Raw genomic sequence first — 27,399 nt, forward strand, 5'->3', positions numbered from 1 at the left:
CGGTAGGTGTTCCAGTAATCAACGTAACCGAAGCGTTTGGTGTTCCAAAAGGCATCGTTTCAAAGATTTATAGGGAAATCGGAACAACATCATCCGCTAATTCACAACGTGGGCAAATTGTTGGTGCTCATACGGTAGGTGTTCCTGTAATCAACGTAACCGAAGCGTTTGGTGTTCCAAAAGGCATCGTTTCAAAGATTTATAGGGAAAGCGGAACAACATCATCCGCTAATTCACAACGTGGGCAAATTGTTGGTGCTCATACGGTAGGTGTTCCTGTAATCAACGTAACCGAAGCGTTTGGTGTTCCAAAAGGCATCGTTTCAAAGATTTATAGGGAAGGCGGAACAACATCATCCGCTAATTCACAACGTGGGCAAATTGTTGGTGCTCATACGGTAGGTGTTCCTGTAATCAACGTAACCGAAGCGTTTGGTGTTCCAAAAGGCATCGTTTCAAAGATTTATAGGGAAAGCGGAACAACATCATCCGCTAATTCACAACGTGGGCAAATTGTTGGTGCTCATACGGTAGGTGTTCCTGTAATCAACGTAACCGAAGCGTTTGGTGTTCCAAAAGGCATCGTTTCAAAGATTTATAGGGAAAGCGGAACAACATCATCGGCTAATTCACAACGTGGGCAAATTTTTGGTGCTCATACGGTAGGTGTTCCTGCAATCAACGTAACCGAAGCGTTTGGTGTTCCAAAAGGCATCGTTTCAAAGATTTATAGGGAAAGCGGAACAACATCATCCGCTAATTCACAACGTGGGCAAATTGTTGGTGCTCATACGGTAGGTGTTCCTGTAATCAACGTAACCGAAGCGTTTGGTGTTCCAAAAGGCATCGTTTCAAAGATTTATAGGGAAAGCGGAACAACATCATCCGCTAATTCACAACGTGGGCAAATTGTTGGTGCTCATACGGTAGGTGTTCCTGTAATCAACGTAACCGAAGCGTTTGGTGTTCCAAAAGGCATCGTTTCAAAGATTTATAGGGAAAGCGGAACAACATCATCCGCTAATTCACAACGTGGGCAAATTGTTGGTGCTCATACCGTAGGTGTTCCTGTAATCAATGTAACCGAAGCCTTTGGTGTTCCAAAAGGCATCGTTTCAAAGATTTATAGGGAAAGCGGAACAACATCATCCGCTAATTCACAACGTGGGCAAATTGTTGGTGCTCATACGGTAGGTGTTCCTGTAATCAACGTAACCGAAGCGTTTGGTGTTCCAAAAGGCATCGGTTCAAAGATTTATAGGGAAAGCGGAACAACACCATCCGCTAATTCACAACGTGGGCAAATTGTTGGTGCTCATACGGTAGGTGTTCCTGTAATCAACGTAACCGAAGCGTTTGGTGTTCCAAAAGGCATCGTTTCAAAGATTTATAGGGCAAGCGGAACAACATCATTCGCTAATTCACAACGTGGGCAAATTGTTGGTGCTCATACGGTAGGTGTTCCTGTAATCAACGTAACCGAAGCGTTTGGTGTTCCAAAAGGCATCGTTTCAAAGATTTATAGGGAAAGCGGAACAACATCATCCGCTAATTCACAACGTGGGCAAATTGTTGGTGCTCATACGGTAGGTGTTCCTGTAATCAACGTAACCGAAGCGTTTGGTGTTCCAAAAGGCATCGTTTCAAAGATTTATAGGGAAAGCGGAACAACATCATCCGCTAATTCACAACGTGGGCAAATTGTTGGTGCTCATACGGTAGGTGTTCCTGTAATCAACGTAACCGAAGCGTTTGGTGTTCCAAAAGGCATCGTTTCAAAGATTTATAGGGAAAGCGGAACAACATCATCCGCTAATTCACAACGTGGGCAAATTGTTGGTGCTCATACGGTAGGTGTTCCTGTAATCAACGTAACCAAAGCGTTTGGTGTTCCAAAAGGTATCGTTTCAAAGATTTATAGGGAAAGCGGAACAACATCATCCGCTAATTCACAACGTGGGCAAATTGTTGGTGCTCATACGGTAGGTGTTCCTGTAATCAACGTAGCCGAAGCGTTTGGTGTTCCAAAAGGCATCGTTTCAAAGATTTATAGGGAAAGCGGAACAACATCATCCGCTAATTCACAACGTGGGCAAATTGTTGGTGCTCATACGGTAGGTGTTCCTGTAATCAACGTAACCGAAGCGTTTGGTGTTCCAAAAGGCATCGTTTCAAAGATTTATAGGGAAAGCGGAACAACATCATCCGCTAATTCACAACGTGGGCAAATTGTTGGTGCTCATACGGTAGGTGTTCCTGTAATCAACGTAACCGAAGCGTTTGTTGTTCCAAAAGGCATCGTTTCAAAGATTTGTAGGGAAAGCGGAACAACATCATCCGCTAATTCACAACGTGGGCAAATTGTTGGTGCTCATACGGTAGGTGTTCCTGTAATCAACGTAACCGAAGCGTTTGGTGTTCCAAAAGGCATCGTTTCAAAGATTTATAGGGAAAGGGGAACAACATCATCCGCTAATTCACAACGTGGGCAAATTGTTGGTGCTCATACGGTAGGTGTTCCTGTAATCAACGTAACCGAAGCGTTTGGTGTTCCAAAAGGCATCGTTTCAAAGATTTATAGGGAAAGCGGAACAACATCATCCGCTAATTCACAACGTGGGCAAATTGTTGGTGCTCATACGGTAGGTGTTCCTGTAATCAACGTAACCGAAGCGTTTGGTGTTCCAAAAGGCATCGTTTCAAAGATTTATAGGGAAAGCGGAACAACATCATCCGCTAATTCACAACGTGGGCAAATTGTTGGTGCTCATACGGTAGGTGTTCCTGTAATCAACGTAACCGAAGCGTTTGGTGTTCCAAAAGGCATCGTTTCAAAGATTTATAGGGAAAGCGGAACAACATCATCCGCTAATTCACAACGTGGGCAAATTGTTGGTGCTCATACGGTAGGTGTTCCTGTAATCAACGTAACCGACGCGTTTGGTGTTCCAAAAGGCATCGTTTCAAAGATTTATAGGGAAAGCGGAACAACATCATCCGCTAATTCACAACGTGGGCAAATTGTTGGTGCTCATACGGTAGGTGTTCCTGTAATCAACGTAACCGAAGCGTTTGGTGTTCCAAAAGGCATCATTTCAAAGATTTATAGGGAAAGCGGAACAACATCATCCGCTAATTCACAACGTGGGCAAATTGTTGGTGCTCATATGGTAGGTGTTCCTGTAATCAACGTAACCGAAGCGTTTGGTGTTCCAAAAGGCATCGTTTCAAAGATTTATAGGGAAAGCGGAACAACATCATCCGCTAATTCACAACGTGGGCAAATTGTTGGTGCTCATACAGTAGGTGTTCCTGTAATCAACGTAACCGAAGCGTTTGGTGTTCCAAAAGGCATCGTTTCAAAGATTTATAGGGAAAGCGGAACAACATCATCCGCTAATTCACAACGTGGGCAAATTGTTGGTGCTCATACAGTAGGTGTTCCTGTAATCAACGTAACCGAAGCGTTTGGTGTTCCAAAAGGCATCGTTTCAAAGATTTATAGGGAAAGCGGAACAACATCATCCGCTAATTCACAACGTGGGCAAATTGTTGGTGCTCATACGGTAGGTGTTCCTGTAATCAACGTAACCGAAGCGTTTGGTGTTCCAAAAGGCATCGTTTCAAAGATTTATAGGGAAAGCGGAACAACATCATCCGCTAATTCACAACGTGGGCAAATTGTTGGTGCTCATACGGTAGGTGTTCCTGTAATCAACGTAACCGAAGCGTTTGGTGTTCCAAAAGGCATCGTTTCAAAGATTTATAGGGAAAGCGGAACAACATCATCCGCTAATTCACAACGTGGGCAAATTGTTGGTGCTCATACGGTAGGTGTTCCTGTAATCAACGTAACCGAAGCGTTTGGTGTTCCAAAAGGCATCGTTTCATAGATTTATAGGGAAAGCGGTACAACATCATCCGCTAATTCACAACGTGGGCAAATTGTTGGTGCTCATACGGTAGGTGTTCCTGTAATCAACGTAACCGAAGCGTTTGGTGTTCCAAAAGGCATCGTTTCAAAGATTTATAGGGAAAGCGGAACAACATCATCCGCTAATTCACAACGTGGGCAAATTGTTGGTGCTCATACGGTAGGTGTTCCTGTAATCAACGTAACCGAAGCGTTTGGTGTTCCAAAAGGCATCGTTTCAAAGATTTATAGGGAAAGCGGAACAACATCATCCGCTAATTCACAACGTGGGCAAATTGTTGGTGCTCATACGGTAGGTGTTCCTGTAATCAACGTAACCAAAGCGTTTGGTGTTCCAAAAGGCATCGTTTCAAAGATTTATAGGGAAAGCGGAACAACATCATCCGCTAATTCACAACGTGGGCAAATTGTTGGTGCTCATACGGTAGGTGTTCCTGTAATCAACGTAACCGAAGCGTTTGGTGTTCCAAAAGGCATCGTTTCAAAGATTTATAGGGAAAGCGGAACAACATCATCCGCCAATTCACAACGTGGGCAAATTTTTGGTGCTCATACGGTAGGTGTTCCTGTAATCAACGTAACCGAAGCGTTTGGTGTTCCAAAAGGCATCGTTTCAAAGATTTATAGGGAAAGCGGAACAACATCATCCGCTAATTCACAACGTGGGCAAATTGTTGGTGCTCATACGGTAGGTGTTCCTGTAATCAACGTAACCGAAGCGTTTGGTGTTCCAAAAGGCATCGTTTCAAAGATTTATAGGGAAAGCGGAACAACATCATCCGCTAATTCACAACGTGGGCAAATTGTTGGTGCTCATACGGTAGGTGTTCCTGTAATCAACGTAACCGAAGCGTTTGGTGTTCCAAAAGGCATCGTTTCAAAGATTTATAGGGAAAGCGGAACAACATCATCCGCTAATTCACAACGTGGGCAAATTGTTGGTGCTCACACCGTAGGTGTTCCTGTAATCAACGTAACCGAAGCGTTTGGTGTTCCAAAAGGCATCGTTTCAAAGATTTATAGGGAAAGCGGAACAACATCATCCGCTAATTCACAACGTGGGCAAATTGTTGGTGCTCATACGGTAGGTGTTCCTGTAATCAACGTAACCGAAGCGTTTGGTGTTCCAAAAGGCATCGGTTCAAAGATTTATAGGGAAAGCGGAACAACACCATCCGCTAATTCACAACGTGGGCAAATTGTTGGTGCTCATACGGTAGGTGTTCCTGTAATCAACGTAACCAAAGCGTTTGGTGTTCCAAAAGGCATCGTTTCAAAGATTTATAGGGAAAGCGGAACAACATCATCCGCTAATTCACAACGTGGGCAAATTGTTGGTGCTCATACGGTAGGTGTTCCTGTAATCAACGTAACCGAAGCGTTTGGTGTTCCAAAAGGCATCGTTTCAAAGATTTATAGGGAAAGCGGAACAACATCATCCGCTAATTCACAACGTGGGCAAATTGTTGGTGCTCATACGGTAGGTGTTCCTGTAATCAACGTAACCGAAGCGTTTGTTGTTCCAAAAGGCATCGTTTCAAAGATTTATAGGGAAAGCGGAACAACATCATCCGCTAATTCACAACATGGGCAAATTGTTGGTGCTCATACGGTAGGTGTTCCTGTAATCAACGTAACCGAAGCGTTTGGTGTTCCAAAAGGCATCGTTTCAAAGATTTATAGGGAAAGCGGAACAACATCATCCGCTAATTCACAACGTGGGCAAATTGTTGGTGCTCATACGGTAGGTGTTCCTGTAATCAACGTAGCCGAAGCGTTTGGTGTTCCAAAAAGCATCGTTTCAAAGATTTATAGGGAAAGCGGAACAACATCATCCGCTAATTCACAACGTGGGCAAATTGTTGGTGCTCATACGGTAGGTGTTCCTGTAATCAACGTAACCGAAGCGTTTGGTGTTCCAAAAGGCATCGTTTCAAAGATTTATAGGGAAAGCGGAACAACATCATCCGCTAATTCACAACGTGGGCAAATTGTTGGTGCTCATACGGTAGGTGTTCCTGTAATCAACGTAACCGAAGCGTTTGTTGTTCCAAAAGGCATCGTTTCAAAGATTTGTAGGGAAAGCGGAACAACATCATCCGCTAATTCACAACGTGGGCAAATTGGTGGTGCTCATACGGTAGGTGTTCCTGTAATCAACGTAACCGAAGCGTTTGGTGTTCCAAAAGGCATGGTTTCAAAGATTTATAGGGAAAGGGGAACAACATCATCCGCTAATTCACAACGTGGGCAAATTGTTGGTGCTCATACGGTAGGTGTTCCTGTAATCAACGTAACCGAAGCGTTTGGTGTTCCAAAAGGCATCGTTTCAAAGATTTATAGGGAAAGCGGAACAACATCATCCGCTAATTCACAACGTGGGCAAATTGTTGGTGCTCATACGGTAGGTGTTCCTGTAATCAACGTAACCGAAGCGTTTGGTGTTCCAAAAGGCATCGTTTCAAAGATTTATAGGGAAAGCGGAACAACATCATCCGCTAATTCACAACGTGGGCAAATTGTTGGTGCTCATACGGTAGGTGTTCCTGTAATCAACGTAACCGAAGCGTTTGGTGTTCCAAAAGGCATCGTTTCAAAGATTTATAGGGAAAGCGGAACAACATCATCCGCTAATTCACAACGTGGGCAAATTGTTGGTGCTCATACGGTAGGTGTTCCTGTAATCAACGTAACCGAGGCGTTTGGTGTTCCAAAAGGCATCGTTTCAAAGATTTATAGGGAAAGCGGAACAACATCATCCTCTAATTCACAACGTGGGCAAATTGTTGGTGCTCATACGGTAGGTGTTCCTGTAATCAACGTAACCGAAGCGTTTGGTGTTCCAAAAGGCATCGTTTCAAAGATTAATAGGGAAAGCGGAACAACATCATCCGCTAATTCACAACGTGGGCAAATTTTTGGTGCTCATACGGTAGGTGTTCCTGTAATCAACGTAACCGAAGCGTTTGGTGTTCCAAAAGGCATCGTTTCAAAGATTTATAGGGAAAGCGGAACAACATCATCCGCTAATTCACAACGTGGGCAAATTGTTGGTGCTCATACGGTAGGTGTTCCTGTAATCAACGTAACCGAAGCGTTTGGTGTTCCAAAAGGCATCGTTTCAAAGATTTATAGGGAAAGCGGAACAACATCATCCGCTAATTCACAACGTGGGCAAATTTTTGGTGCTCATACGGTAGGTGTTCCTGTAATCAACGTAACCGAAGCGTTTGGTGTTCCAAAAGGCATCGTTTCAAAGATTTATAGGGAAAGCGGAACAACATCATCCGCTAATTCACAACGTGGGCAAATTTTTGGTGCTCATACAGTAGGTGTTCCTGTAATCAACGTAACCGAAGCGTTTGGTGTTCCAAAAGGCATCGTTTCAAAGATTTATAGGGAAAGCGGAACAACATCATCCGCTAATTCACAACGTGGGCAAATTGTTGGTGCTCATACGGTAGGTGTTCCTGTAATCAACGTAACCGAAGCGTTTGGTGTTCCAAAAGGCATCGTTTCAAAGATTTATAGGGAAAGCGGAACAACATCATCCGCTAATTCACAACGTGGGCAAATTGTTGGTGCTCATACGGTAGGTGTTCCTGTAATCAACGTAACCGAAGCGTTTGGTGTTCCAAAAGGCATCGTTTCAAAGATTTATAGGGAAAGCGGAACAACATCATCCGCTAATTCACAACGTGGGCAAATTGTTGGTGCTCATACGGTAGGTGTTCCTGTAATCAACGTAACCGAAGCGTTTGGTGTTCCGAAAGGCATCGTTTCAAAGATTTATAGGGAAAGCGGAACAACATCATCCGCTAATTCACAACGTGGGCAAATTGTTGGTGCTCATACGGTAGGTGTTCCTGTAATCAACGTAACCGAAGGGTTTGGTGTTCCAAAAGGCATCGTTTCAAAGATTTATAGGGAAAGCGGAACAACATCATCCGCTAATTCACACCGTGGGCAAATTGTTGGTGCTCATACGGTAGGTGTTCCTGTAATCAACGTAACCGAAGCATTTGGTGTTCCAAAAGGCATCGTTTCAAAGATTTATAGGGAAAGCGGAACAACATCATCCGCTAATTCACAACGTGGGCAAATTGTTGGTGCTCATACGGTAGGTGTTCCTGTAATCAACGTAACCGAAGCGTTTGGTGTTCCAAAAGGCATCGTTTCAAAGATTTATAGGGAAAGCGGAACAACATCATCCGCTAATTCACAACGTGGGCAAATTGTTGGTGCTCATACGGTAGGTGTTCCTGTAATCAACGTAACCGAAGCGTTTGGTGTTCCAAAAGGCATCGTTTCAAAGATTTATAGGGAAAGCGGAACAACATCATCCGCTAATTCACAACGTGGGCAAATTGTTGGTGCTCATACGGTAGGTGTTCCTGTAATCAACGTAACCGAAGCGTTTGGTGTTCCAAAAGGCATCGTTTCAAAGATTTATAGGGAAAGCGGAACAACATCATCCGCTAATTCAAACCGTGGGCAAATTGTTGGTGCTCATACGGTAGGTGTACCTGTAATCAACGTAACCGAAGCGTTTGGTGTTCCAAAAGGCATCGTTTCAAAGATTTATAGGGAAAGCGGAACAACATCATCCGCTAATTCACAACGTGCGCAAATTGTTGGTGCTCATATGGTAGGCGTTCCTGTAAACAACGTAACCGAAGCGTTTGGTGTTCCAAAAGGCATCGGTTCAAAGATTTATAGGGAAAGCGGAACAACACCATCCGCTAATTCACAACGTGGGCAAATTGTTGGTGCTCATACGGTAGGTGTTCCTGTAATCAACGTAACCGAAGCGTTTGGTATTCCAAAAGGCATCGTTTCAAAGATTTATAGGGAAAGCGGAACAACATCATTCGCTAATTCACAACGTGGGCAAATTGTTGGTGCTCATACGGTAGGTGTTCCTGTAATCAACGTAACCGAAGCGTTTGGTGTTCCAAAAGGCATCGTTTCAAAGATTTATAGGGAAAGCGGAACAACATCATCCGCTAATTCACAACGTGGGCAAATTGTTGGTGCTCATACGGTAGGTGTTCCTGTAATCAACGTAACCGAAGCGTTTGGTGTTCCAAAAGGCATCGTTTCAAAGATTTATAGGGAAAGCGGAACAACATCATCCGCTAATTCACAACGTGGGCAAGTTGTTGGTGCTCATACGGTAGGTGTTCCTGTAATCAACGTAACCGAAGCGTTTGGTGTTCCAAAAGGCATCGTTTCAAAGATTTATAGGGAAAGCGGAACAACATCATCCGCTAATTCACAACACGACCAAAATGTGTTGAGTGATTGTGACAGATGGTCATTACAGTGGACTGTGGCGAAAAATAATGTTACAGTGCTGATGAGGTAGGAAAAATGTATACTATGAAATTACATGACAAAAGCAACAATAGAAATGAAAAATGACATTAACAAGAGAACCAGAAAAATGAGATACGTTGCTTTACCTTATTATAGTGCCCTATCAGACACAATAGCCGATAATTTTGCTCAAACTAATGTACGAATTGAGTTCTGCACAAATAACAAAGTAGGGACAATAATCAGACACACAACCAACAAAACGAAACCATTTGCACAGTCAAGGACTTATAAAATAAGATGTGGTGAAAGTGCACATCTACGAAACGTCATAGAGGAATCTTTGAAGATACTACACAATGTAGGTAAAGGGAGATTAATGGACACTCTAGAACAAATTGAAATTTGTAGCACTTCTAAGGAACAACCACAATACGTAGTCAGTGAGCAAACAGACCTCAGAAATATAAATTTTATCGACTGTTTTAAACATTTACTCTAATGTATTGCAAGTTCAGACCTGTAATTGTGTGGTACGTACAATCCACTCAAAACTGCAACACATAAAATGTAATACTGACTAGTATTGCTGACTGGTCGTTCTTTGATGTGCAGTTGTGCATATTATGTTTTTATGTATGTCAAAAATCTTGTAAATGCTGTACATGAATGCCAAAAAACTACAAAACTGGCTGTACCTTCTGTTAATCGCTTTGTAAATCATTCTCATTAAATTGTATTATGTTTTTTAGATGTTTGAAAATGGCCTAATGTCAAAATTGCAATCGCAAAACAAAATTGTATCAGCTGACAGCAGGCTGAAATCCGTTAAAAAGTTTGTAGAAGCTGTGGCCCCCAATACTACAAGAAAATAATTGAAAAATAACAGGTCGACAGCTGCAAAATCACTGTAGAACTGAATGTCACACTCACGAGCCCTGTTAGCATCAAAATGACATGAAGGAAACATTAAACCTAAAGCAGTTTTTACTTTTTTTAGAATGATAATTGTGTACACATTAGAAAATTTCAGTCAGCTCATGACCAAACTGAGCGGAGCCCCGTATACACTCCTGGAAATGGAAAAAAGAACACATTGACACCGGTGTGTCAGAACCACCATACTTGCTCCGGGCACTGCGAGAGGGCTGTACAAGCAATGATCACACGCACGGCACAGCGGACACACCAGGAACCGCGGTGTTGGCCGTCGAATGGCGCTAGCTGCGCAGCATTTGTGCACCGCCGCCATCAGTGTCAGCCAGTTTGCCGTGGCATACGGAGCTCCATCGCAGTCTTTAACACTGGTAGCATGCCGCGACAGCGTGGACGTGAACCGTATGTGCAGTTGACGGACTTTGAGCGCGGGCGTATAGTGGGCATGCGGGAGGCAGGGTGGACGTACCACCGAATTGCTCAACACGTGGGGCGTGAGGTCTCCACAGTACATCGATGTTGTCGCCAGCGGTCGGCGGAAGGTGCACGTGCCCGTCGACCTGGGACCGAACCACAGCGACGCACGGATGCACGCCAAGACCGTAGGATCCTACGCAGTGCCGTAGGGGACCGCACCGCCACTTCCCAGCAAATTAGGGACACTGTTGCTCCTGGGGTATTGGCGAGGACCATTCGCAACCGTCTCCATGAAGCTGGGCTACGGTCCCGCACACCGTTAGGCCGTCTTCCGCTCACGCCCCAACATCGTGCAGTCCGCCTCCAGTGGTGTCGCGACAGGCGTCAATGGAGGGACGAATGGAGACGTGTCGTCTTCAGCGATGAGAGTCGCTTCTGCCTTGGTGCCAATGATGGTCGTATGCGTGTTTGGCGCCGTGCAGGTGAGCGCCACAATCACCCGGCATCATGGTGTGGGGAGCGATCTCCTACACTGGCCGTACACCACTGGTGATCGTCGAGGGGACACTGAATAGTGCACGGTACATCCAAACCGTCATCGAACCCATCGTTCTACCATTCCTAGACCGGCAAGGGAACTTGCTGTTCCAACAGGACAATGCACGTCCGCATGTATCCCGTGCCACCCAACGTGCTCTAGAAGGTGTAAGTCAACTACCCTGGCCAGCAAGATCTCCGGATCTGTCCCCCATTGAGCATGTTTGGGACTGGATGAAGCGTCGTCTCACGTGGTCTGCACGTCCAGCACGAACGCTGGTCCAACTGAGGCGCCAGGTGGAAATGGCATGGCAAGCCGTTCCACAGGACTACATCCAGCATCTCTACGATCGTCTCCATGGGAGAATAGCAGCCTGCATTGCTGCGAAAGGTGGATATACACTGTACTAGTGCCGACATTGTGCTTGCTCTGTTGCCTGTGTCTATGTGCCTGTGGTTCTGTCAGTGTGATCATGTGATGTATCTGACCCCAGGAATGTGTCAATAAAGTTTCCCCTTCCTGGGACAATGAATTCACGGTGTTCTTATTTCAATTTCCAGGAGTGTATAAAGAAAGAAAACCAAATATTAAATTTAACCTATTCACAGATGAATTCACATACCCAGCTGAAGCAGTATTAAAAAAAACTATAAAAACTAACCCCCAGGCTTTCAAAATGAAACTTGAGATCACAAAAGAGATAAAAATTTCATATAAGACAAAAATGAGTTACATATCACAAAGTAGTTCTGATGAACATACAGTAAGAGAACATTATTGATTATACAGGGTGATTCTAAAAGAATACCACAACTGTAGGAATTTAAAACTCTGCAACGACAAAAGGCAGAGCTAAGCACTATCTGTCGGCGAATTAAGGGAGCTATAAAGTTTCATTTAGTTGTACATTTGTTCGCTTGAGGCGCTGTTGACTAGGCGTCAGCGTCAGTTGATGCTAAGATGGCGACCGCTCAACAGAAAGCTTTTTGTGTTATTGAGTACGGCAGAAGTGAATCGACGACAGTTGTTCAGCGTGCATTTCGAATGAAGTATGGTGTTAAACCTCCTGATAGGTGGTGTATTAAACGTTGGTATAAACAGTTTGCAGAGAATGGGTGTTTGTGCAAAGGGAAAAGTTCTGGACGGCCTCGAAGAAGCCCTGATCTTACCCCCTGCGATTTTTTCTTATGGGGGTATGTTAAGGATATGGTGTTTCGGCCACCTCTCCCAGCCACCATTGATGATTTGAAACGAGAAATAACAGCAGCTATCCAAACTGTTACGCCTGATATGCTGCAGAGAGTGTGGAACGAGTTGGAGTATCGGGTTGATATTGCTCGAGTGTCTGGAGGGGGCCATATTGAACATCTCTGAACTTGTTTTTGAGTGGAAAAAACCTTTTTAAATACTCTTTGTAATGATGTATAACAGAAGGTTATATTATGTTTCTTTCATTAAATACACATTTTTGAAGTTGTGGTATTCTTTTTGAATCGCCCTGTATTGTGAAATCATAAAAATAATTATAAAGTGCTCCAAAATCTTACACATTAAATCTTAAACAAACAACTCAAATAACAAAACAGAAACCATATGGAGTGTCATCAAAGGAGTCCTGCAGAAAAAAGATGATAGTGAATCCAGCATAGAAATTAAAATATTATGGTAATTTGATCAAGGAAACAGATACAGTTGCAAGTTCCCTTAATAAGCATTTTCTAACAACTACTGGATTATGCAAAATAAGTGAACTGAACAAAGTCTCTGTTATATTCACTGAGGTAAAAAGGATCATCACTAAAATGCAAAAAAAATTATCTGGCTCTGGAAATATTTCCACCAAGGTTGTCATAATGCCAATTGTTTAACACTTTGTCATACGTTTAATCAACCTCATCAACAAGATATCATCCCAAATAGAATGAAGTATGCAAACACATGCGGGGTATCCATGGGGTCTAAGATGCTTCACCACGGTTCGCGCGGCTCACCCTGTTGCAGGTTCGAGTCCTCCCTACAATATTTGTCACTCAGAAAAGAGCAATCCGAATTCTAAGTAGAGTTAACAGATATCATACATGCAGAAATCTTTTTAAAATGCATAAGATATTAACTTTGACCTCACAATACATCCTATCCCTTATGTGCTTTTTAATTAACAACCTTCCCATGCACAAAGCACTAGTACATTTCATAACTAGAATGAAACGCCAAAGAAATTGGTATAGGCATGTGTATTTAAATGCAGAGATATGTAAACAGGCAGAATACGGCACTGTGGTCAGCAAAACCTATATAAGACAACAAGTGTCTGGCACATTTTTTAGATCAGTCACTGCTGCTAAAATGATGTGTTGTCAAGATTTAAGTGGGTCTAAACGTGGTGTTACAGTCGGTGCATGATCAGTGGGATGCGGCATCTCTGAGGTAGCGATGAAGTGGGAATTTTCACGAGTATAATATGAATATCAGGAATCCAGTAGAACATCAACCTTTGACATCGCTGTGACCAGAAATAGATTCTGCAAGAACAGGACCAATGACAACTGAAGAGAATCGTTCAACATGACAGAAGTGCAACCCTTCTGCAAATTGCTGTAGATTTTAATTCTGGGCCATCAACAAGTGTCAGCATGTGAACCATTCATCGAAATATCATTGATATGGGCATTTGGGGACAAAGCTTTACACCTCATCTGCCCCTATCAATACTGGCCCTGGACTGTTGGTGACTGGAAACATGTTGCCAGTCGAACAAGTCTCGTTTCAAATTTTATCAAGTGGATGTATGTGTACTGGCATGCAGACAACCTCATGAATCCATGGACACTGCATGTCAGCAGGGGAATGTTCAGGCTGATGGAGGCTCTCTAATGGTGTGGGGCAAGTACAGTTGGAGTTAATATGGGACCCCTGATATCTCTAGATACGACTCTGATGGGTGACATGTACATAAGCATCCTGTCTGATCACCTGCACCCATTCATGTCCATTGTACATTCCAACGGGCAATTCCAGCAGAACAATGTCACAGCCCACACTTCCAGAATTGCTACAGAATGGCGCCAGAAACACCCTTCTGAGTTTAAACACTTCTGATGACTGCCAAACTCCCCAGACATGGACATTATTGAGCCTGTGATGCCTTGTAATGTGCTGTTCAGAAGAGATCTCCACTCCCTCGTACTTTTACAGATTTATGGACAGCCCTGCAGGGTTCATGGTGTCAGTTTCCTCCAGCACTACTTCAGACATTAGTCGAATCCATGCCATGTTGTTTTGTGGCACTTCTGCGTCCTTGTGGGAGACCTACATGGTATTAGGCAGGTGTACCAGTTTCTTTCTTTGCCTCTTCAGTGTATGACACTGGATCAAAATATAACTCGCATGTTGACAGAAAAAAACTTGAGTCTTGAGTTTAGTACAAAAGGGGGTACACTACTCAAGCACAACCATGCTTAATGCTCTCCCATTGGACACAAAAAATCTTACCAGAGTAATGCTGCAGGTTAAAAGTTAATTAAATGATTATCTTCTGGAAAACTCTTTCCACTCTCTTAATGAACTCTTTAGTGTAGACATTTCTACACTGTAACTTAGATATGACACATTGTACTTGTAATGTTTGCTATTACCACTTTCTAACAGAACACAACAAGCTACGTTAGCATGGAAATTTTCACTCAGGCTAATGATCTACTTCAGTTCCATCAAACTTGTAATTTGCAACTTGGAATAATTGTAATTTATTATTTGATTGGTTTATATCTCCCTTAATTGTAGGAAATGCCTAAGCCTGTAATTATTAGCATTTTTTGTTTCTATACACATATTATAATTTGTGTTTATTGGCACCTGTAAGTACTGTTTTCATATATAAGTATGACTCGTTCCATATCTGTGCAACTCTCTTGTATACTGGATCAACAGAACATGAACAAATAAATTAATAATCACGGAACTGCAGGGTGAGCTGGAATTCCAAAACTGCTCATCTATGATCCAAATACTGTAACAGGAAACGTGATTCCAAAGCCATAAAACCTTGACTCTGAAAAAAAAAATGGAAACAAACATTTGGTGTCATTGGCCAGGAGGCCCCTTACGGGGCAGGTCCAGGTGCCTTGGTGCAGGTCTTATTATATTCGATGCAACATTGGGTGACCTGCGCACCAGATGGGGATGAAATGATGATGAAGACAACACAACACCCAGTCCCTAAGCAGAGAAAATCTCCGACCCAGCCGGTAATCGAGCCCAAGACCCTTAGGACGACAGTCCGTCACACTGACCATTCAGCTATCGGGGCGGACACCTTGACTATGAAGTAATGGAAGAATGTCATTTGCTCAGATGAGTCTTGCTTCATACTCTTTCCAACTTCTGGCTGAGTTTACATCACAAGAGTGAAATATGGCGCAGGTTCAGTCATGATTTGGGCAGCCATATCATGGTATTCCATGAGCTCTGTCATTACTCTGCAGAGTTGCATCCCTGCCAAGGGTCATATAACCATTATGGCTGATCAGGTCAATCCCTTGGTAAAATGTTTGTACCCCAATGCTGATGTTTTTTTCCCAAGATGACAGGACCCCTGTTCATACAACTTGCATCATCCAGGACTAGTTTTACTAGCACAAGGATGAATTCTCTCATTTCTCCTGGTCACCATAGTCACCAGATCTGAATATTATTGAGCCTTTGTGGTCTACTTTGGAGCACCACCTTCAGAGATCCTGCAGCCAAGATATGGGAGAGGAGAGAGAAGAAAGAAACGGCTAAAGGACCAGGATTTTGTATACAATGAAGCCAGCAGCAGCCGACCAATTCACAAGAGGCAACCACCTGCGAGAAGTCAGGATTTTTGTTGGCCCCAGATCAGCAACAGCACACCATAACAGACATGGGGATCAACAATCTGACAAGCACACCACTCGTAGGTAATGTAAAAAATATAAACTGTGATTCAAAGTCAAACTGTATCCAGATAAACAAAAAGGGAGATAATATGCTGACATTACTTCAAGTTAATATTTGTTGTATTAGAAATAAGATGTTAGAATTGGAACATTTCTGTAAGATTAAGAATGTTGATGTAATATGTGTATGTGAGCATTGGTTAGTTGCAAATGAGGTAGATATGTTTGTACCTCAAGGATACGTCACTGCAGACATAATGTGCAGAAAGCAGAGGCGAAATGGTGGGGCTGGGATCTTTATCAGAGATAATTTCAACTTTACAAAAATAGATGTATCATCTTACTGTACAGAGTTAGATGCAGAATTTAGTTGTATAAAAATGACTGATGAAAATCTAATAATTGTAAGCCTATACAGATCTCCCAATGGCAACATTGATACATTTTTTGAAAGATTTGAACTACTGGTTAGAAAAATACTAATGCATAAAACAAAGATTGCCATATGTGGTGATCTTAATATAGAAATGGTAAACACAAGTAATGAGCCCTCAAGAACTTTTCTTAATTTATTAAGGTCCCTTAATCTGTACTGTGCCATCCAGTGTCCAACACGTAAAAATTCATGCATAGACAATATTATTGTGAATTTTCCCCGTGGCAGCTACACTGTTAGCCTTGCAAATGGGTGCTTTGCAGACCACGACCCATTGCTTCTCAATCTCTTTAGTAAGCAACCAAATTCCACTAGTGTGCACAATATGACATGGGTAAGAAGACAAAAAGAAGAATACATTATGTCATTTATTCGTATACTAGAGGATGCAAATTGGGACTTTGTCTATAAGTGTTCATCTGAGAAGTCTGATGTTGAAACTACCTTTGAAAACTTCCTTAAAAATTATACAGAATTATGGTATTCATGCTCACCACTAATTAAAACCAACTCTTCTGGAACATATAAAAATAAAAAGCTGGAATGGTACACAGACGAACTGGTCCAGATAAGAAAAAACATGCTCGTACTATACACAGCATATAAAAATGCATGTAAACAAAGATCAGAGCAGGAGGGCACCTTTTATGCAGCATACCAAAAATGTAAAAAATTCTACAAACTTAAGCTGATACAGACAAAAAAGGCTGCTTATGAAGGGTACATAGAAGGTGCAACAAACAAGTGCAAGGCAGCATGGCAGATTGTAGCACAAGAAAATCCCACACGTCACACACATGAAACTCAGCTCACTCCAAGGGAACTAAATGACTACTTCATTAGCTCAATTAAAGAAATTGAAAGTAAGATAGAAAAAACAGATACATCTGCAAGCGATTTACTTAATGCCCTTCCACCAGTAGATCATGTCTTTAACTGGTATAGTATCACACCTGCTCAGATTAAAAGAACAGTCACAAAATTTTCAAATTCTAAAAGTATGGACTGCTACTGGCTCTCCAATTACATAGTAAAAAAAACTGTAGACTCGATCGCTAAACCATTGGCATTCATATTTAATAAATGTTTACAGTCAGGAGTGTTTCCCGACTCCCTCAAAATTTCCAAAGTTATTCCAGTGTTTAAAAAGGGTGACAAACATCTTCCTAAAAGTTATCGCCCAATCTCAATTGTGCCAATATTTTCTAAAGTATTTGAGTCACTTATGTACACTCAATTAAGTAGCTATTTTGAGACACACAACCTTTTGAGCAATAGTCAGTTCGGATTCCGACAGGGCAGAAATACCACTGCGGCCATCCTGGAAATTGTTGACCAGACATTAACAGCCTTTGAAGACCGGAATATAGTGTCACTGGTCTTGTGTGATCTGAGCAAAGCTTTTGACTGCATTCCCTTTGGCACCCTGGTTGCAAAACTAGAATTTTATGGTGTATGTAACCCAGCATTAGCAGTAATAGAGTCATATCTTCATAATAGAAGACAGTTTGTCTCAGTTAAAAATAATTACTCCCCTGTAGCAGCAGTTAGTACTGGTGTACCACAGGGCTCGGTTCTGGGACCCTTCTTCTTCATCATAGCGATCAATGACCTACCTCATCACATAAATAGTACTACCATATGCTATGCAGATGACACAACCCTCCTCACCTCACATCAGAACATCTCAGCTTTGGACAATAACACACAGGAATCACTCAAATCAGCCATCCACTGGTTCACATCCAATAAATTACTGTGTAACTCAGAGAAAACACAACAGCTTCTCTTAGGGTTACCCAAAACCATAGAAAACAAAACTGTAAAACTATTAGGAATGCATATTGATTCCAAACTTAATTGGGAAGAACACGTAAATCAGGTTTGCAAAAAGCTTTCAAGAGTCTCCTATCTCCTTTGGAAACTTAGGGACATGATTAGCATGAACTTTCTGAGAACAATGTACTGTGGACTCTTCCAGTCACATATTACATATGGCCTTCTCATATGGGGGCACAGCTCTCACAGCAACAAAATTTTGTTGATGCAGAAAAGAATGCTGCGCATAATGTGTAAAGTCGGTCCCACGGAGCACTGTCGTCCTCTCTTTATAAGGCTAAGACTGTTGACCATTGTAAACCTGTATATTTATATCTGTGTGTTACACATTAAAAACAATGGTATAGAAGGTGTTGTCAGGGAAGAAATTCATAACTACAACACTAGAAGGAAGGCAGATTATGATATACCAAGACACAGACTAACAAAAAGTAGTAACTCACACAAAGTGAATACCTTAAAAATATTCAACGAACTACCGCAATCTGCTCGGGACATGCCCACAAAAATTCTTAAACAAAATTTGTACAATTGGTTATCTGACAATCCATTTTATTCTATGCAAGAATATTATGATCTGAGTAGCACAGAGATAAACCTGTAATTGCATAATTAACTTAATTAACTACTATATATACTGTTACAAAATATTTCATATCTAATACCTTTGTATTTCAACTGTGTTAGGTAACTACTTTATTTGCCAGTGTTATGATGTGTTACGTAACTACTGTGTTTGCTACTACAATGTAACTCATTTTTGGTACCTTTGTATGTATCTGAAACAAGAATATGTATTAAGCATTGTAGTCACCTGCTTAAGGTTTATGTTATTTGTAAGTTACTCATATGCTAATTATATCTATGCCTTATATATAGTGTCTGGAATATTAATATTATTTTATGTACTGACGAAGCCTATTTCATCTTGCATGATCAATGGCTAATAAAAATAAAGAAAGAAAAGAAAGAAAGAAAGAGAAGGGTGCATGATTGCTGTCCATCTCCATCATCGTTACCCAATATTGCCATTATTTTGCAAGAAGAATGGTATAAGATTCTCTTGAAAACCACGTAGGAATTGTATTTATTCATTCAGAGATGGCTGAAAGCTACTCTGAATGCCAAATGGTTTCCTATACCATATTTGGCAACACAATGTGTTGTGTTTTTATTGTTTCCATATTTTTGTCCAACCCTTGTAGGAGACATGGCTGTACAAATATGCACATTGTGCCTGTCATTCAGACTTCATTGCATGAGCATTAGCTGAGATCTTGCACCGCACTGAGTATGGTTCTCTTGATCCCATTGCAGAGACAACAGTGCAGTTGACTGACTGATCTGACCTTGTAACAGTAGGTAATATAGTTTTGGTATGCTGGTGCTGTGAACAGTTGAAAGCACTATTTTTCCCCTTGAGGGCATGCAGCTGTATTGTATAGCTTAATGACCATGTCTAGTGTAAAACATCCCTGAGATAAAATAGTCCCACATTTGGATCTCTAGGCAGGGTTACTCAAGAGGGTTTTGTCATCAGAAAAAACAAAACTGGCACTCTAAAAGTCATTGCCTGGCACGTTAAATCCCTTGATGGGTGAATGGGTTAGAGAATTCAAAATGAAAAATGGATTGCTTGAAGTTATAGTGGAAATTAGTGATGTATAGTGGCAGGAAGAACAGAACTTTTGGTCAGATCAGTATGGAGTTATCAGCACAAAATTAAATAGGAATTAATGCAGTAGTAGATCTAAAATACAATAAAGTGGGAATGCAGGAAAGATGATATGAATAGCATTGTGAATGCATTCTCATAGCCAAGACTGCCATCAAACCAACACCCACCACATTAATACAAGTTCACATGCCCACTAGCTCCACAGAAGAACGTGTTATGAGGTAAATTAAATCATCCAGATAGAAGAAAGAGATGTAAATTTATATGATATGTGATTTATTCATCTCTTTATGTAGAATTTTCACATCATTTGAGTTGATGTGCAGGAGACATGTCAAGGTTTACGCAAAGAAACTTTTTTCTCTTTTTAAGTAGAGATACAAAAGTTTACATTATATTTTACATTTCTAAGTTACAGCTACACAAGTACATAAAATAATACGTGTAATACAATCCCTGTGTTCAGACTGTGAAGGTGTCCTCAATGAATTCTTCGACAGAATAATAACACTTTTCCACCAGAAGACTAAAGAGCAATCTTTTCAGTGGTCCAAACTCCATCTTAAATATATTACTACCTTTTATTTTACTGAAAATTTTTAATCCCATTTACTCTGGCATTTGGGCATAACATTTTAAACGATGCGTTGGAAGTTTGAAATTATCTCTGTGGTGAGTGCTGTAGTTGTGGTCAAACAGAAAGTGTTAAAAAAGGAACAGATGGGGACCCAATACTGAACCTTCTGGGACTCCTTGGAGAACTGTTTTCGAGTCTGAGGAATAATTGGTTCCATTTGAAGTTAAAATTACTCTTTGTTTCCTATTTGTTTCCATTTTAAAGCAGTGTCCCCGATTCCATACATCTGTAATTTGTGGAGGAGTAATGCATGGTTCACTGAATCGGAAGCTTTAGTTACATCACAGAATATTCCTGTGACCTTTCTACCCTTATCTTATGTGGAGCATATTTTTTGGATAAACTCATTTATAGCATTCACAGTGCTTTTACCCTGTTGGAATCCAACTGGTTTTTAAAAATTATATCATTTACAGGAAGAAGTTTATTAATTTGTTTTGCTGCAATCTTTTCAAACACTTCAGAGAAGACCAGCAAAAGAGAGATAGGGTGGTAATTCCCCATATCTTCTGTTGATCTTAGCATATTTCAATACATTTGGAAAGCATCTCTGTTCAAAAACTTGATGTATAATAATTGACAGTGGCTGAGAAATAATATCGTACACACACTTGATTACAGATGTGATTATTTCATCCTACCCATGTGAAGTTTTGTGTTTTAGAGACAATATTTACTTTTCCACATCCCTTTCGGTGACTTTTTTCTTTTCAAATTATTTAAAAGATGTGTTATGGCCATTTTCCAAATTTGTGATGCCTTGATAGAATGTCATATCCACATCTGATCTTTCTACATTTAGGAAGAATTCATTGAAAAAACTTGATATATGAACAGGGTTCACTATAATTTCATTTTCACATCTAATTCTCAAAATCTCATGAATTTTTACTTTGACTCCTAATTCAGACTGAACAACTGACCACACAGTTTTTGTCTTATTTCTGTGTTCTCTTATGAATTTATTATTTGCCATTTTCTTAGCTGCCACTACAGCTTTCCTAAATACAACTTTATACTGTTTGACATAAGTAACAAAATCCGGATTTCTGTTTGATTTTAACTCATTGTGGAGCTCTCTCTTTCTGGCATTAGAAATTTTAATTCCTGTTGTAATCCATTTGAGTTTACCATTTACTTTCTTTTGCTTAGATTTATGAGGAAATGACTCATTAAATATCTCTAAGAAACAATTTAAGAATTTGTCATAGTTTATCGAGCTTGAACTGTTGTGGTCTACAGGCCAGCTCATTATACTTAATTTACTGTGGAATAAATCAATTTTACTTTTACTGAGATCCCTTTTTATATACACTTCTGGAGGCTTTAAGTTGTTTGCTTTTGGGAGCTCAATAAACAGAGCTGAGTGATCTGAAATACCCAAGTCTAAGCAGTATTTGTGCTTATTTCTATTGGCAAATTTGTAGTTGGTAATAATACTATCAATGCAGGTCACTGGCTGCTGCTTTCTCTAGTGCCTTCAGAAAAGTCACGAAATTTTGTGGAATCATTGCTTTCAATTAAGACATTTAAGTTGAAGTCTGCTGCTAAAACAACATTTTTATTATTTTCCTCCTGGAGTTTGTTTAATTATAATGGGTGACTGGAATTCGATAATAGAAGAGGAAAAGAACAAAAAGTAGTAGGAGAATGTGTACTGGAGGAAAGGAATGAAAGAGGAAGCCACCAATAGAATTTTGCACAGAACATAGTTTAATTATTGCTGACACCTGGTTAGAAATGAAAGAATCCTGTGAAGGTGAAAGTGATCAGAGGAACTGGAAGATTTTGAACTGATTATATAATTGTAATATAGAGCTTTTGAAATCAGATTTCAAACTGTAATATGTTTCCACAGGCAGATGTGGACTCTGAACAAACTTTTTTGGTTATCAATCACAGATTAAAACTGAAGAAATTACAAAAAAGGTATCAGTTTATAAAGATAGCACCTGGATAAACTGAAAGAACCAGAGGCTGTTGAGATATTCAGAGGAAGCATTAGGTAGAACTGGATGGAAACAGAGGGAAGCAGTACAATAGATGACAAGTGGGTGTAGTGAGAAATTAAATAGTAAAGGCAGCAGAGGACCACATACATAAAAGGCCAAGATCTGCTAGAAATCGTTGGATAACACAGGAAATGTTGAATTTTATTGATGGAAGGAGAAAATATAAAAATGCAGCAAAAAAGCAGGCTAAAGTGAATGCAGACATCTAAAAAAAATGAAATTGTCAGGAAATGCAAAATGGTTAAGCAGCAATGGCTTGAGGACAAATGCAAAGCTATAGAAACATACACATCTAGGGGAAAGACAGAGACCTTTGGAGCAAAAGCACCTTCAAGAATATGGAAAGTTCAGATTACAAGTCAGTAACAGTTAAAGAGGAAAAAGTTGAAAGCTGAAAGGAACACATAGATGATTCATATATTGGAAATAAACCTGAGGACAGTGCTACAGAATGAGAAGAGGAAGTAGGTGAACATAAGATGGGAGGTTTGATGCTGAGAGAAAAACTTGACAAAGCACTGAAAAGGCCCAAGTATAAACAAGACCCTGGAGTAAACAACATAGCCTGAGATCCTTCGGAGAGCCAGCCATGAAAATGCTGAACAAAATGTATTTCACAGGGAAGATATCCTCAGACTTCATAAAGAATGTAATAATTCGCCAGCCGAAGTGGCCGAGCGGTTCTAGGCGCTACATTCTGGAACCGTGCGACCGCTACGGTCGCAGGTTCAAATCCTGCCTGGGGCATGGATGTGTGTGATGTCCTTAGGTTAGTTAGGTTTAAATAGTTCTAAGTTCTAGGGGACTGATGACCTCAGCAGTTAAGTCCCATAGTGCTCAGAGCCATTTTTAATAATTCCAATTTCACTTCAATACTTTGTTGCTGCAAAATATTGACATGAATTATTTACAAAAGAAGGGAAAAACTTATAGAGACCAATCTTGGGGGAGATCTGTTTGGGTTCTGGATAAATGTAGGAACTCATGAGGCGACACTGTCTCTACAACTTACTGTTACATTTATAGCAATTGTAAGTACAGATAAAGCTTTTTACAATGATAACTGGAGCACATTCTTTGAAATTTTGAGGGCAACAGAGATAAAATACAGGGAATGAAAGGTTATTTACAATTTGTGTAGAAGTCAGACTACAGTTCTAGGCGTCAAAGAATGTGAAAAGGAAGTAGTAACTGAGAAAGGAGTGAGGATGTTGTTCCATCTGTACAATGACCAAGCAGTAAAAGAAGCCAAGGAGAAGTTTCATAAGAGAATTAAATTTCAGGAAGAAGATATAAAAACATTGAAGTTTGCCAGTGGCGTTGTACATAATTCTGCCAAAGACTGCAAAGGACTTGGAAGAGAAGTTTAATGTAATGGATAGTGTCTTGAAGAGAGTGTATAAGATTAACATCATCAAAAGTAAAGCAAGGGTAGTTTAATGTAGTCGAATTAAATCAGGTGATGCTCAGGGAAATAGATTAGGAAAATAAATAGTAAAAGTAGTATATGAATTTTTCTTTTTGGACACCAAATTAACTGATAGTGGACAAAATAGAGAGTACATAAAATGCACACTAGCAATAGAAAGAAAGACAAATATAAAACAGAGGAATTTGTCAACATCAAATATAAATTTTAGTGTTAGGCAGTCTTTTTTGAAGTTATTTGTAGAGAATAGAAACTTTAAAACGCAATGGTATAGATAGAGTGCTAGTGAGAGATACTAAACCGAACTGAAGTAAGAAGAAGTTTGTCGCACAACTGAACCCAATAAAGGGGTTTTTTGATGAAACACATCCTGAGACATCAGGAAATAATCAGTTTGATAATGGAAGTGAGTGTGGGGGGGTTAAAAGAGGTGGAGGAAGACCAAGGCATGTATACAGTAAGCAGATTCAAATGGATGCAGGTTGCAATAGTTATCCTGAGATGATGAGAGTTGCACAGGATAAACCAGCATGGAGATATGCATCAAACCAGTCTGAAAACAATAAACAAAAGCCTTATTCAAGCATTCGTTCTGATCTTAACTGATCTTCAGTGATTCTCCTTTTTTTCTCATAGGGGCTCTTTCTATCATCAGTCCACTTTGTTCCTGAATTGCTTCAGTCTCTGACATCACATTCCAATTCTGTATATTGTCTTGATTTGTGTTTCTGTCTTCAGTTTCTGTTGGACCAATTTGTACTACTCCTAGTTCAAGTTTGACTTGTGTGACCCATGGTGTTCTTTTCCTGATATCTTCTGCTAGGTTTTATGTCTTCTCTCTGTTTTTCTGAGAGTACAGTCTGTACCCCTCTTCTGTCAACTTTGGGTCTAAAATTTTCCTAGCAATTTTGTATTGTTCCTTCAGTATGCTTTTCTCATCACCTTCTGTATGGAATGTAAGTATTCCACTTGATTACAATATTTCATACTTGATTACTTTGTAGCAGTGTCTGGGATGCATGGAATGGACAAAAATTTCTTATTATATTCTAGTAACCCATTGCAGCTTTGTAAAAGTAACTCAAAATATGTACAGCCAAATGACTTGTTTGATGTAACAGTAATTTCGTTTACAGGCCACTATGTAGGGTTATTATAGTAATTCATGGAAGAATGTTACATAACTGAATATCGTCACTTTCAGAGAACTTAAATGATTTAAGCAATGCTTGTGAGGAAAATTCTCAGGAGGCACAGATGTTATTGTTCCATATTTATTAGGCACTTGAAGTGTCATCAAATAGCATTGATGGGAACTGAGAACTACAGTGCCACCCACTATGCGCAACTGTCAAGCCAATTTGGTATGAGCAATTCCCTCCATGATGCGTTACCAGTACACAGCACCCTCTGCCACACAACACTGGTAAAAAGCACCCTCTGCCAAAAAACATTGTAACCAAGCACCCTCTGCCATATGTAATTGGTAAGAAGTGGCCTCCACCCCACAACATTGTAAATCCACCCTCCGGACATGCAACATGATACAAAGCACCCTCCACCACACAACTTAGTATGAAGTACCTTCTGCTATGCAACAGTGATGTGAAGCACTTTCTCCCATATGACACTGCCATAACTCACTGTCTGCTACACAACGCAAGTAGGGTGCACCCTCTGCATTTTAGTATCAGTGTCAGTTTCCTCCAGATATTTCCTCAAGATTTCAACATGTGGCCATTAAAACAACTCTTACATCCAGGACATGAGAGGCATGTTGACAAGCACAATACAGAATCATAACATAACCAATTGTAAGCAAATAAATCAATTTATATGGCATTAGGCATTAGGTTTAACTGGATTTTAAGTAGTATGGATGTCAGCTACTAGATCATATATAGTAGTGTCTCACTAGAAGCTAGTGTGGATATGTAGTAGATGTTAGCTAGTGGGTCTTAAATAGTAGTGTATCACCAGAAGCTGATAGCAGGTGCTAGCTACTGGATTTTAAGTCTATAATATCACTTGTATTTATTATCAGATGTGGAGCTACAGAGATGAGGCGGGGGTCTGGGGGGAGGGTGGAGGGGGGGTGGTGGTATATGTGTGTACGTAGGGTGACTGAGCTTGGCCATATCTACGGTGTGTTCAGTCACATATTCTTTGGTCTTGGATATGCAATTATGAACACAGTACAATAAATGATGAACTTGCTGCACATGTGGTGCTTGCAGGTGCGACAACAGTGGCAGTGAAAACGCTGAAGGAGGGTGCGGGCTCTAGTGAGCAGCAGGACCTACTATCCGAATACGAGCTGCTCAAGACTGTGTCACACCCACATGTGGTGCGCCTGCTGGGTGCCTGCACTTCGCCTGGTGGCCCACTCTACCTCATCATAGAGTTTGCTGAGCACGGCTCCCTCAGGTTCGTGCTCCCCTATGAAAACTTCTCCAGCTGACACATTTACCAGTTTTGCTGTATGGTCAAATAAGTATTTACTCTATAGATGCGTGCAGTGAGCATGTTATGTATAGTTGATTACTAAACATCATGCAGTGACCTTGTCTTTACAACTCCTACTCTTCTGAGAGATTAACACTTCCTGTTATTTTTCTTTATTAAATATTATTTACTTGAAAATTTTTTTCTATCAAACTTATTTTACAACCATGTATTGAGCATCAGACTTGTATGTAGCTTCCATTATTTTCATGTCTGCATCAGTCTGTCACTTCCTTTTAAATGGTGACAACAGACATTAGCATATATAGTAAATATTTCCTTTTTAACTAACATTCACCAGCACTTCAGATTTTATTCATCATTTATGAACACATACTATATGCAATGTACAATTGTGCTCATCTTGAACTCTCATGAGTAACTGTGAACTTTCATTAAAACAATATGCAAGATTCAACATTGATAATTAGTTCTGACATCATTCAAGAACCTTATGATATTACACACTACTAAGTCCTTCTCAGTGGCTCCCTCCTGGTTGACCGACAATGGCCTATGAACACATATCACAACTTGCTGCTTAGTACAATAAGGTATTAGTTGTACTTGACATGCCTTACATCATGGAATAATTTCTGTGATTCTACAAGGAGCAATAGCAGGAAAAAACTGTGGGGAAGACAGATTGTAAAATATCCAACAGGCCTCATCAAACAACTCTTACAACTGATGACAAAAATGTCAATGCCAAGCTTTTGTACCCTTACATGTTTATGTGCTAATACATTTACTCCCTGATGGTATTTGCAGCTAGCAAGAAGAGGGAATTTAGGATGAAC

At 40.6% G+C, this 27,399-nt stretch overlaps 1 protein-coding gene across 1 annotated transcript in view; it reads left to right on the forward strand.

The window, feature by feature from the left end:
- The window catches only part of LOC124594187 (proto-oncogene tyrosine-protein kinase receptor Ret-like), a 140,596-nt gene that overhangs the window by 81,522 nt on the left and 31,675 nt on the right, over window positions 1-27,399 (forward strand). The window contains exon 8 of the mRNA XM_047132543.1: window positions 26,332-26,521. Coding sequence (XP_046988499.1) covers window positions 26,332-26,521 — 190 coding nt within the window. The remainder of the gene's footprint in view (window positions 1-26,331; window positions 26,522-27,399) is intronic.

This window comes from Schistocerca americana, chromosome 2 (genome assembly GCF_021461395.2).
Source record: "Schistocerca americana isolate TAMUIC-IGC-003095 chromosome 2, iqSchAmer2.1, whole genome shotgun sequence".
NCBI lineage: Eukaryota > Metazoa > Arthropoda > Insecta > Orthoptera > Acrididae > Schistocerca > Schistocerca americana.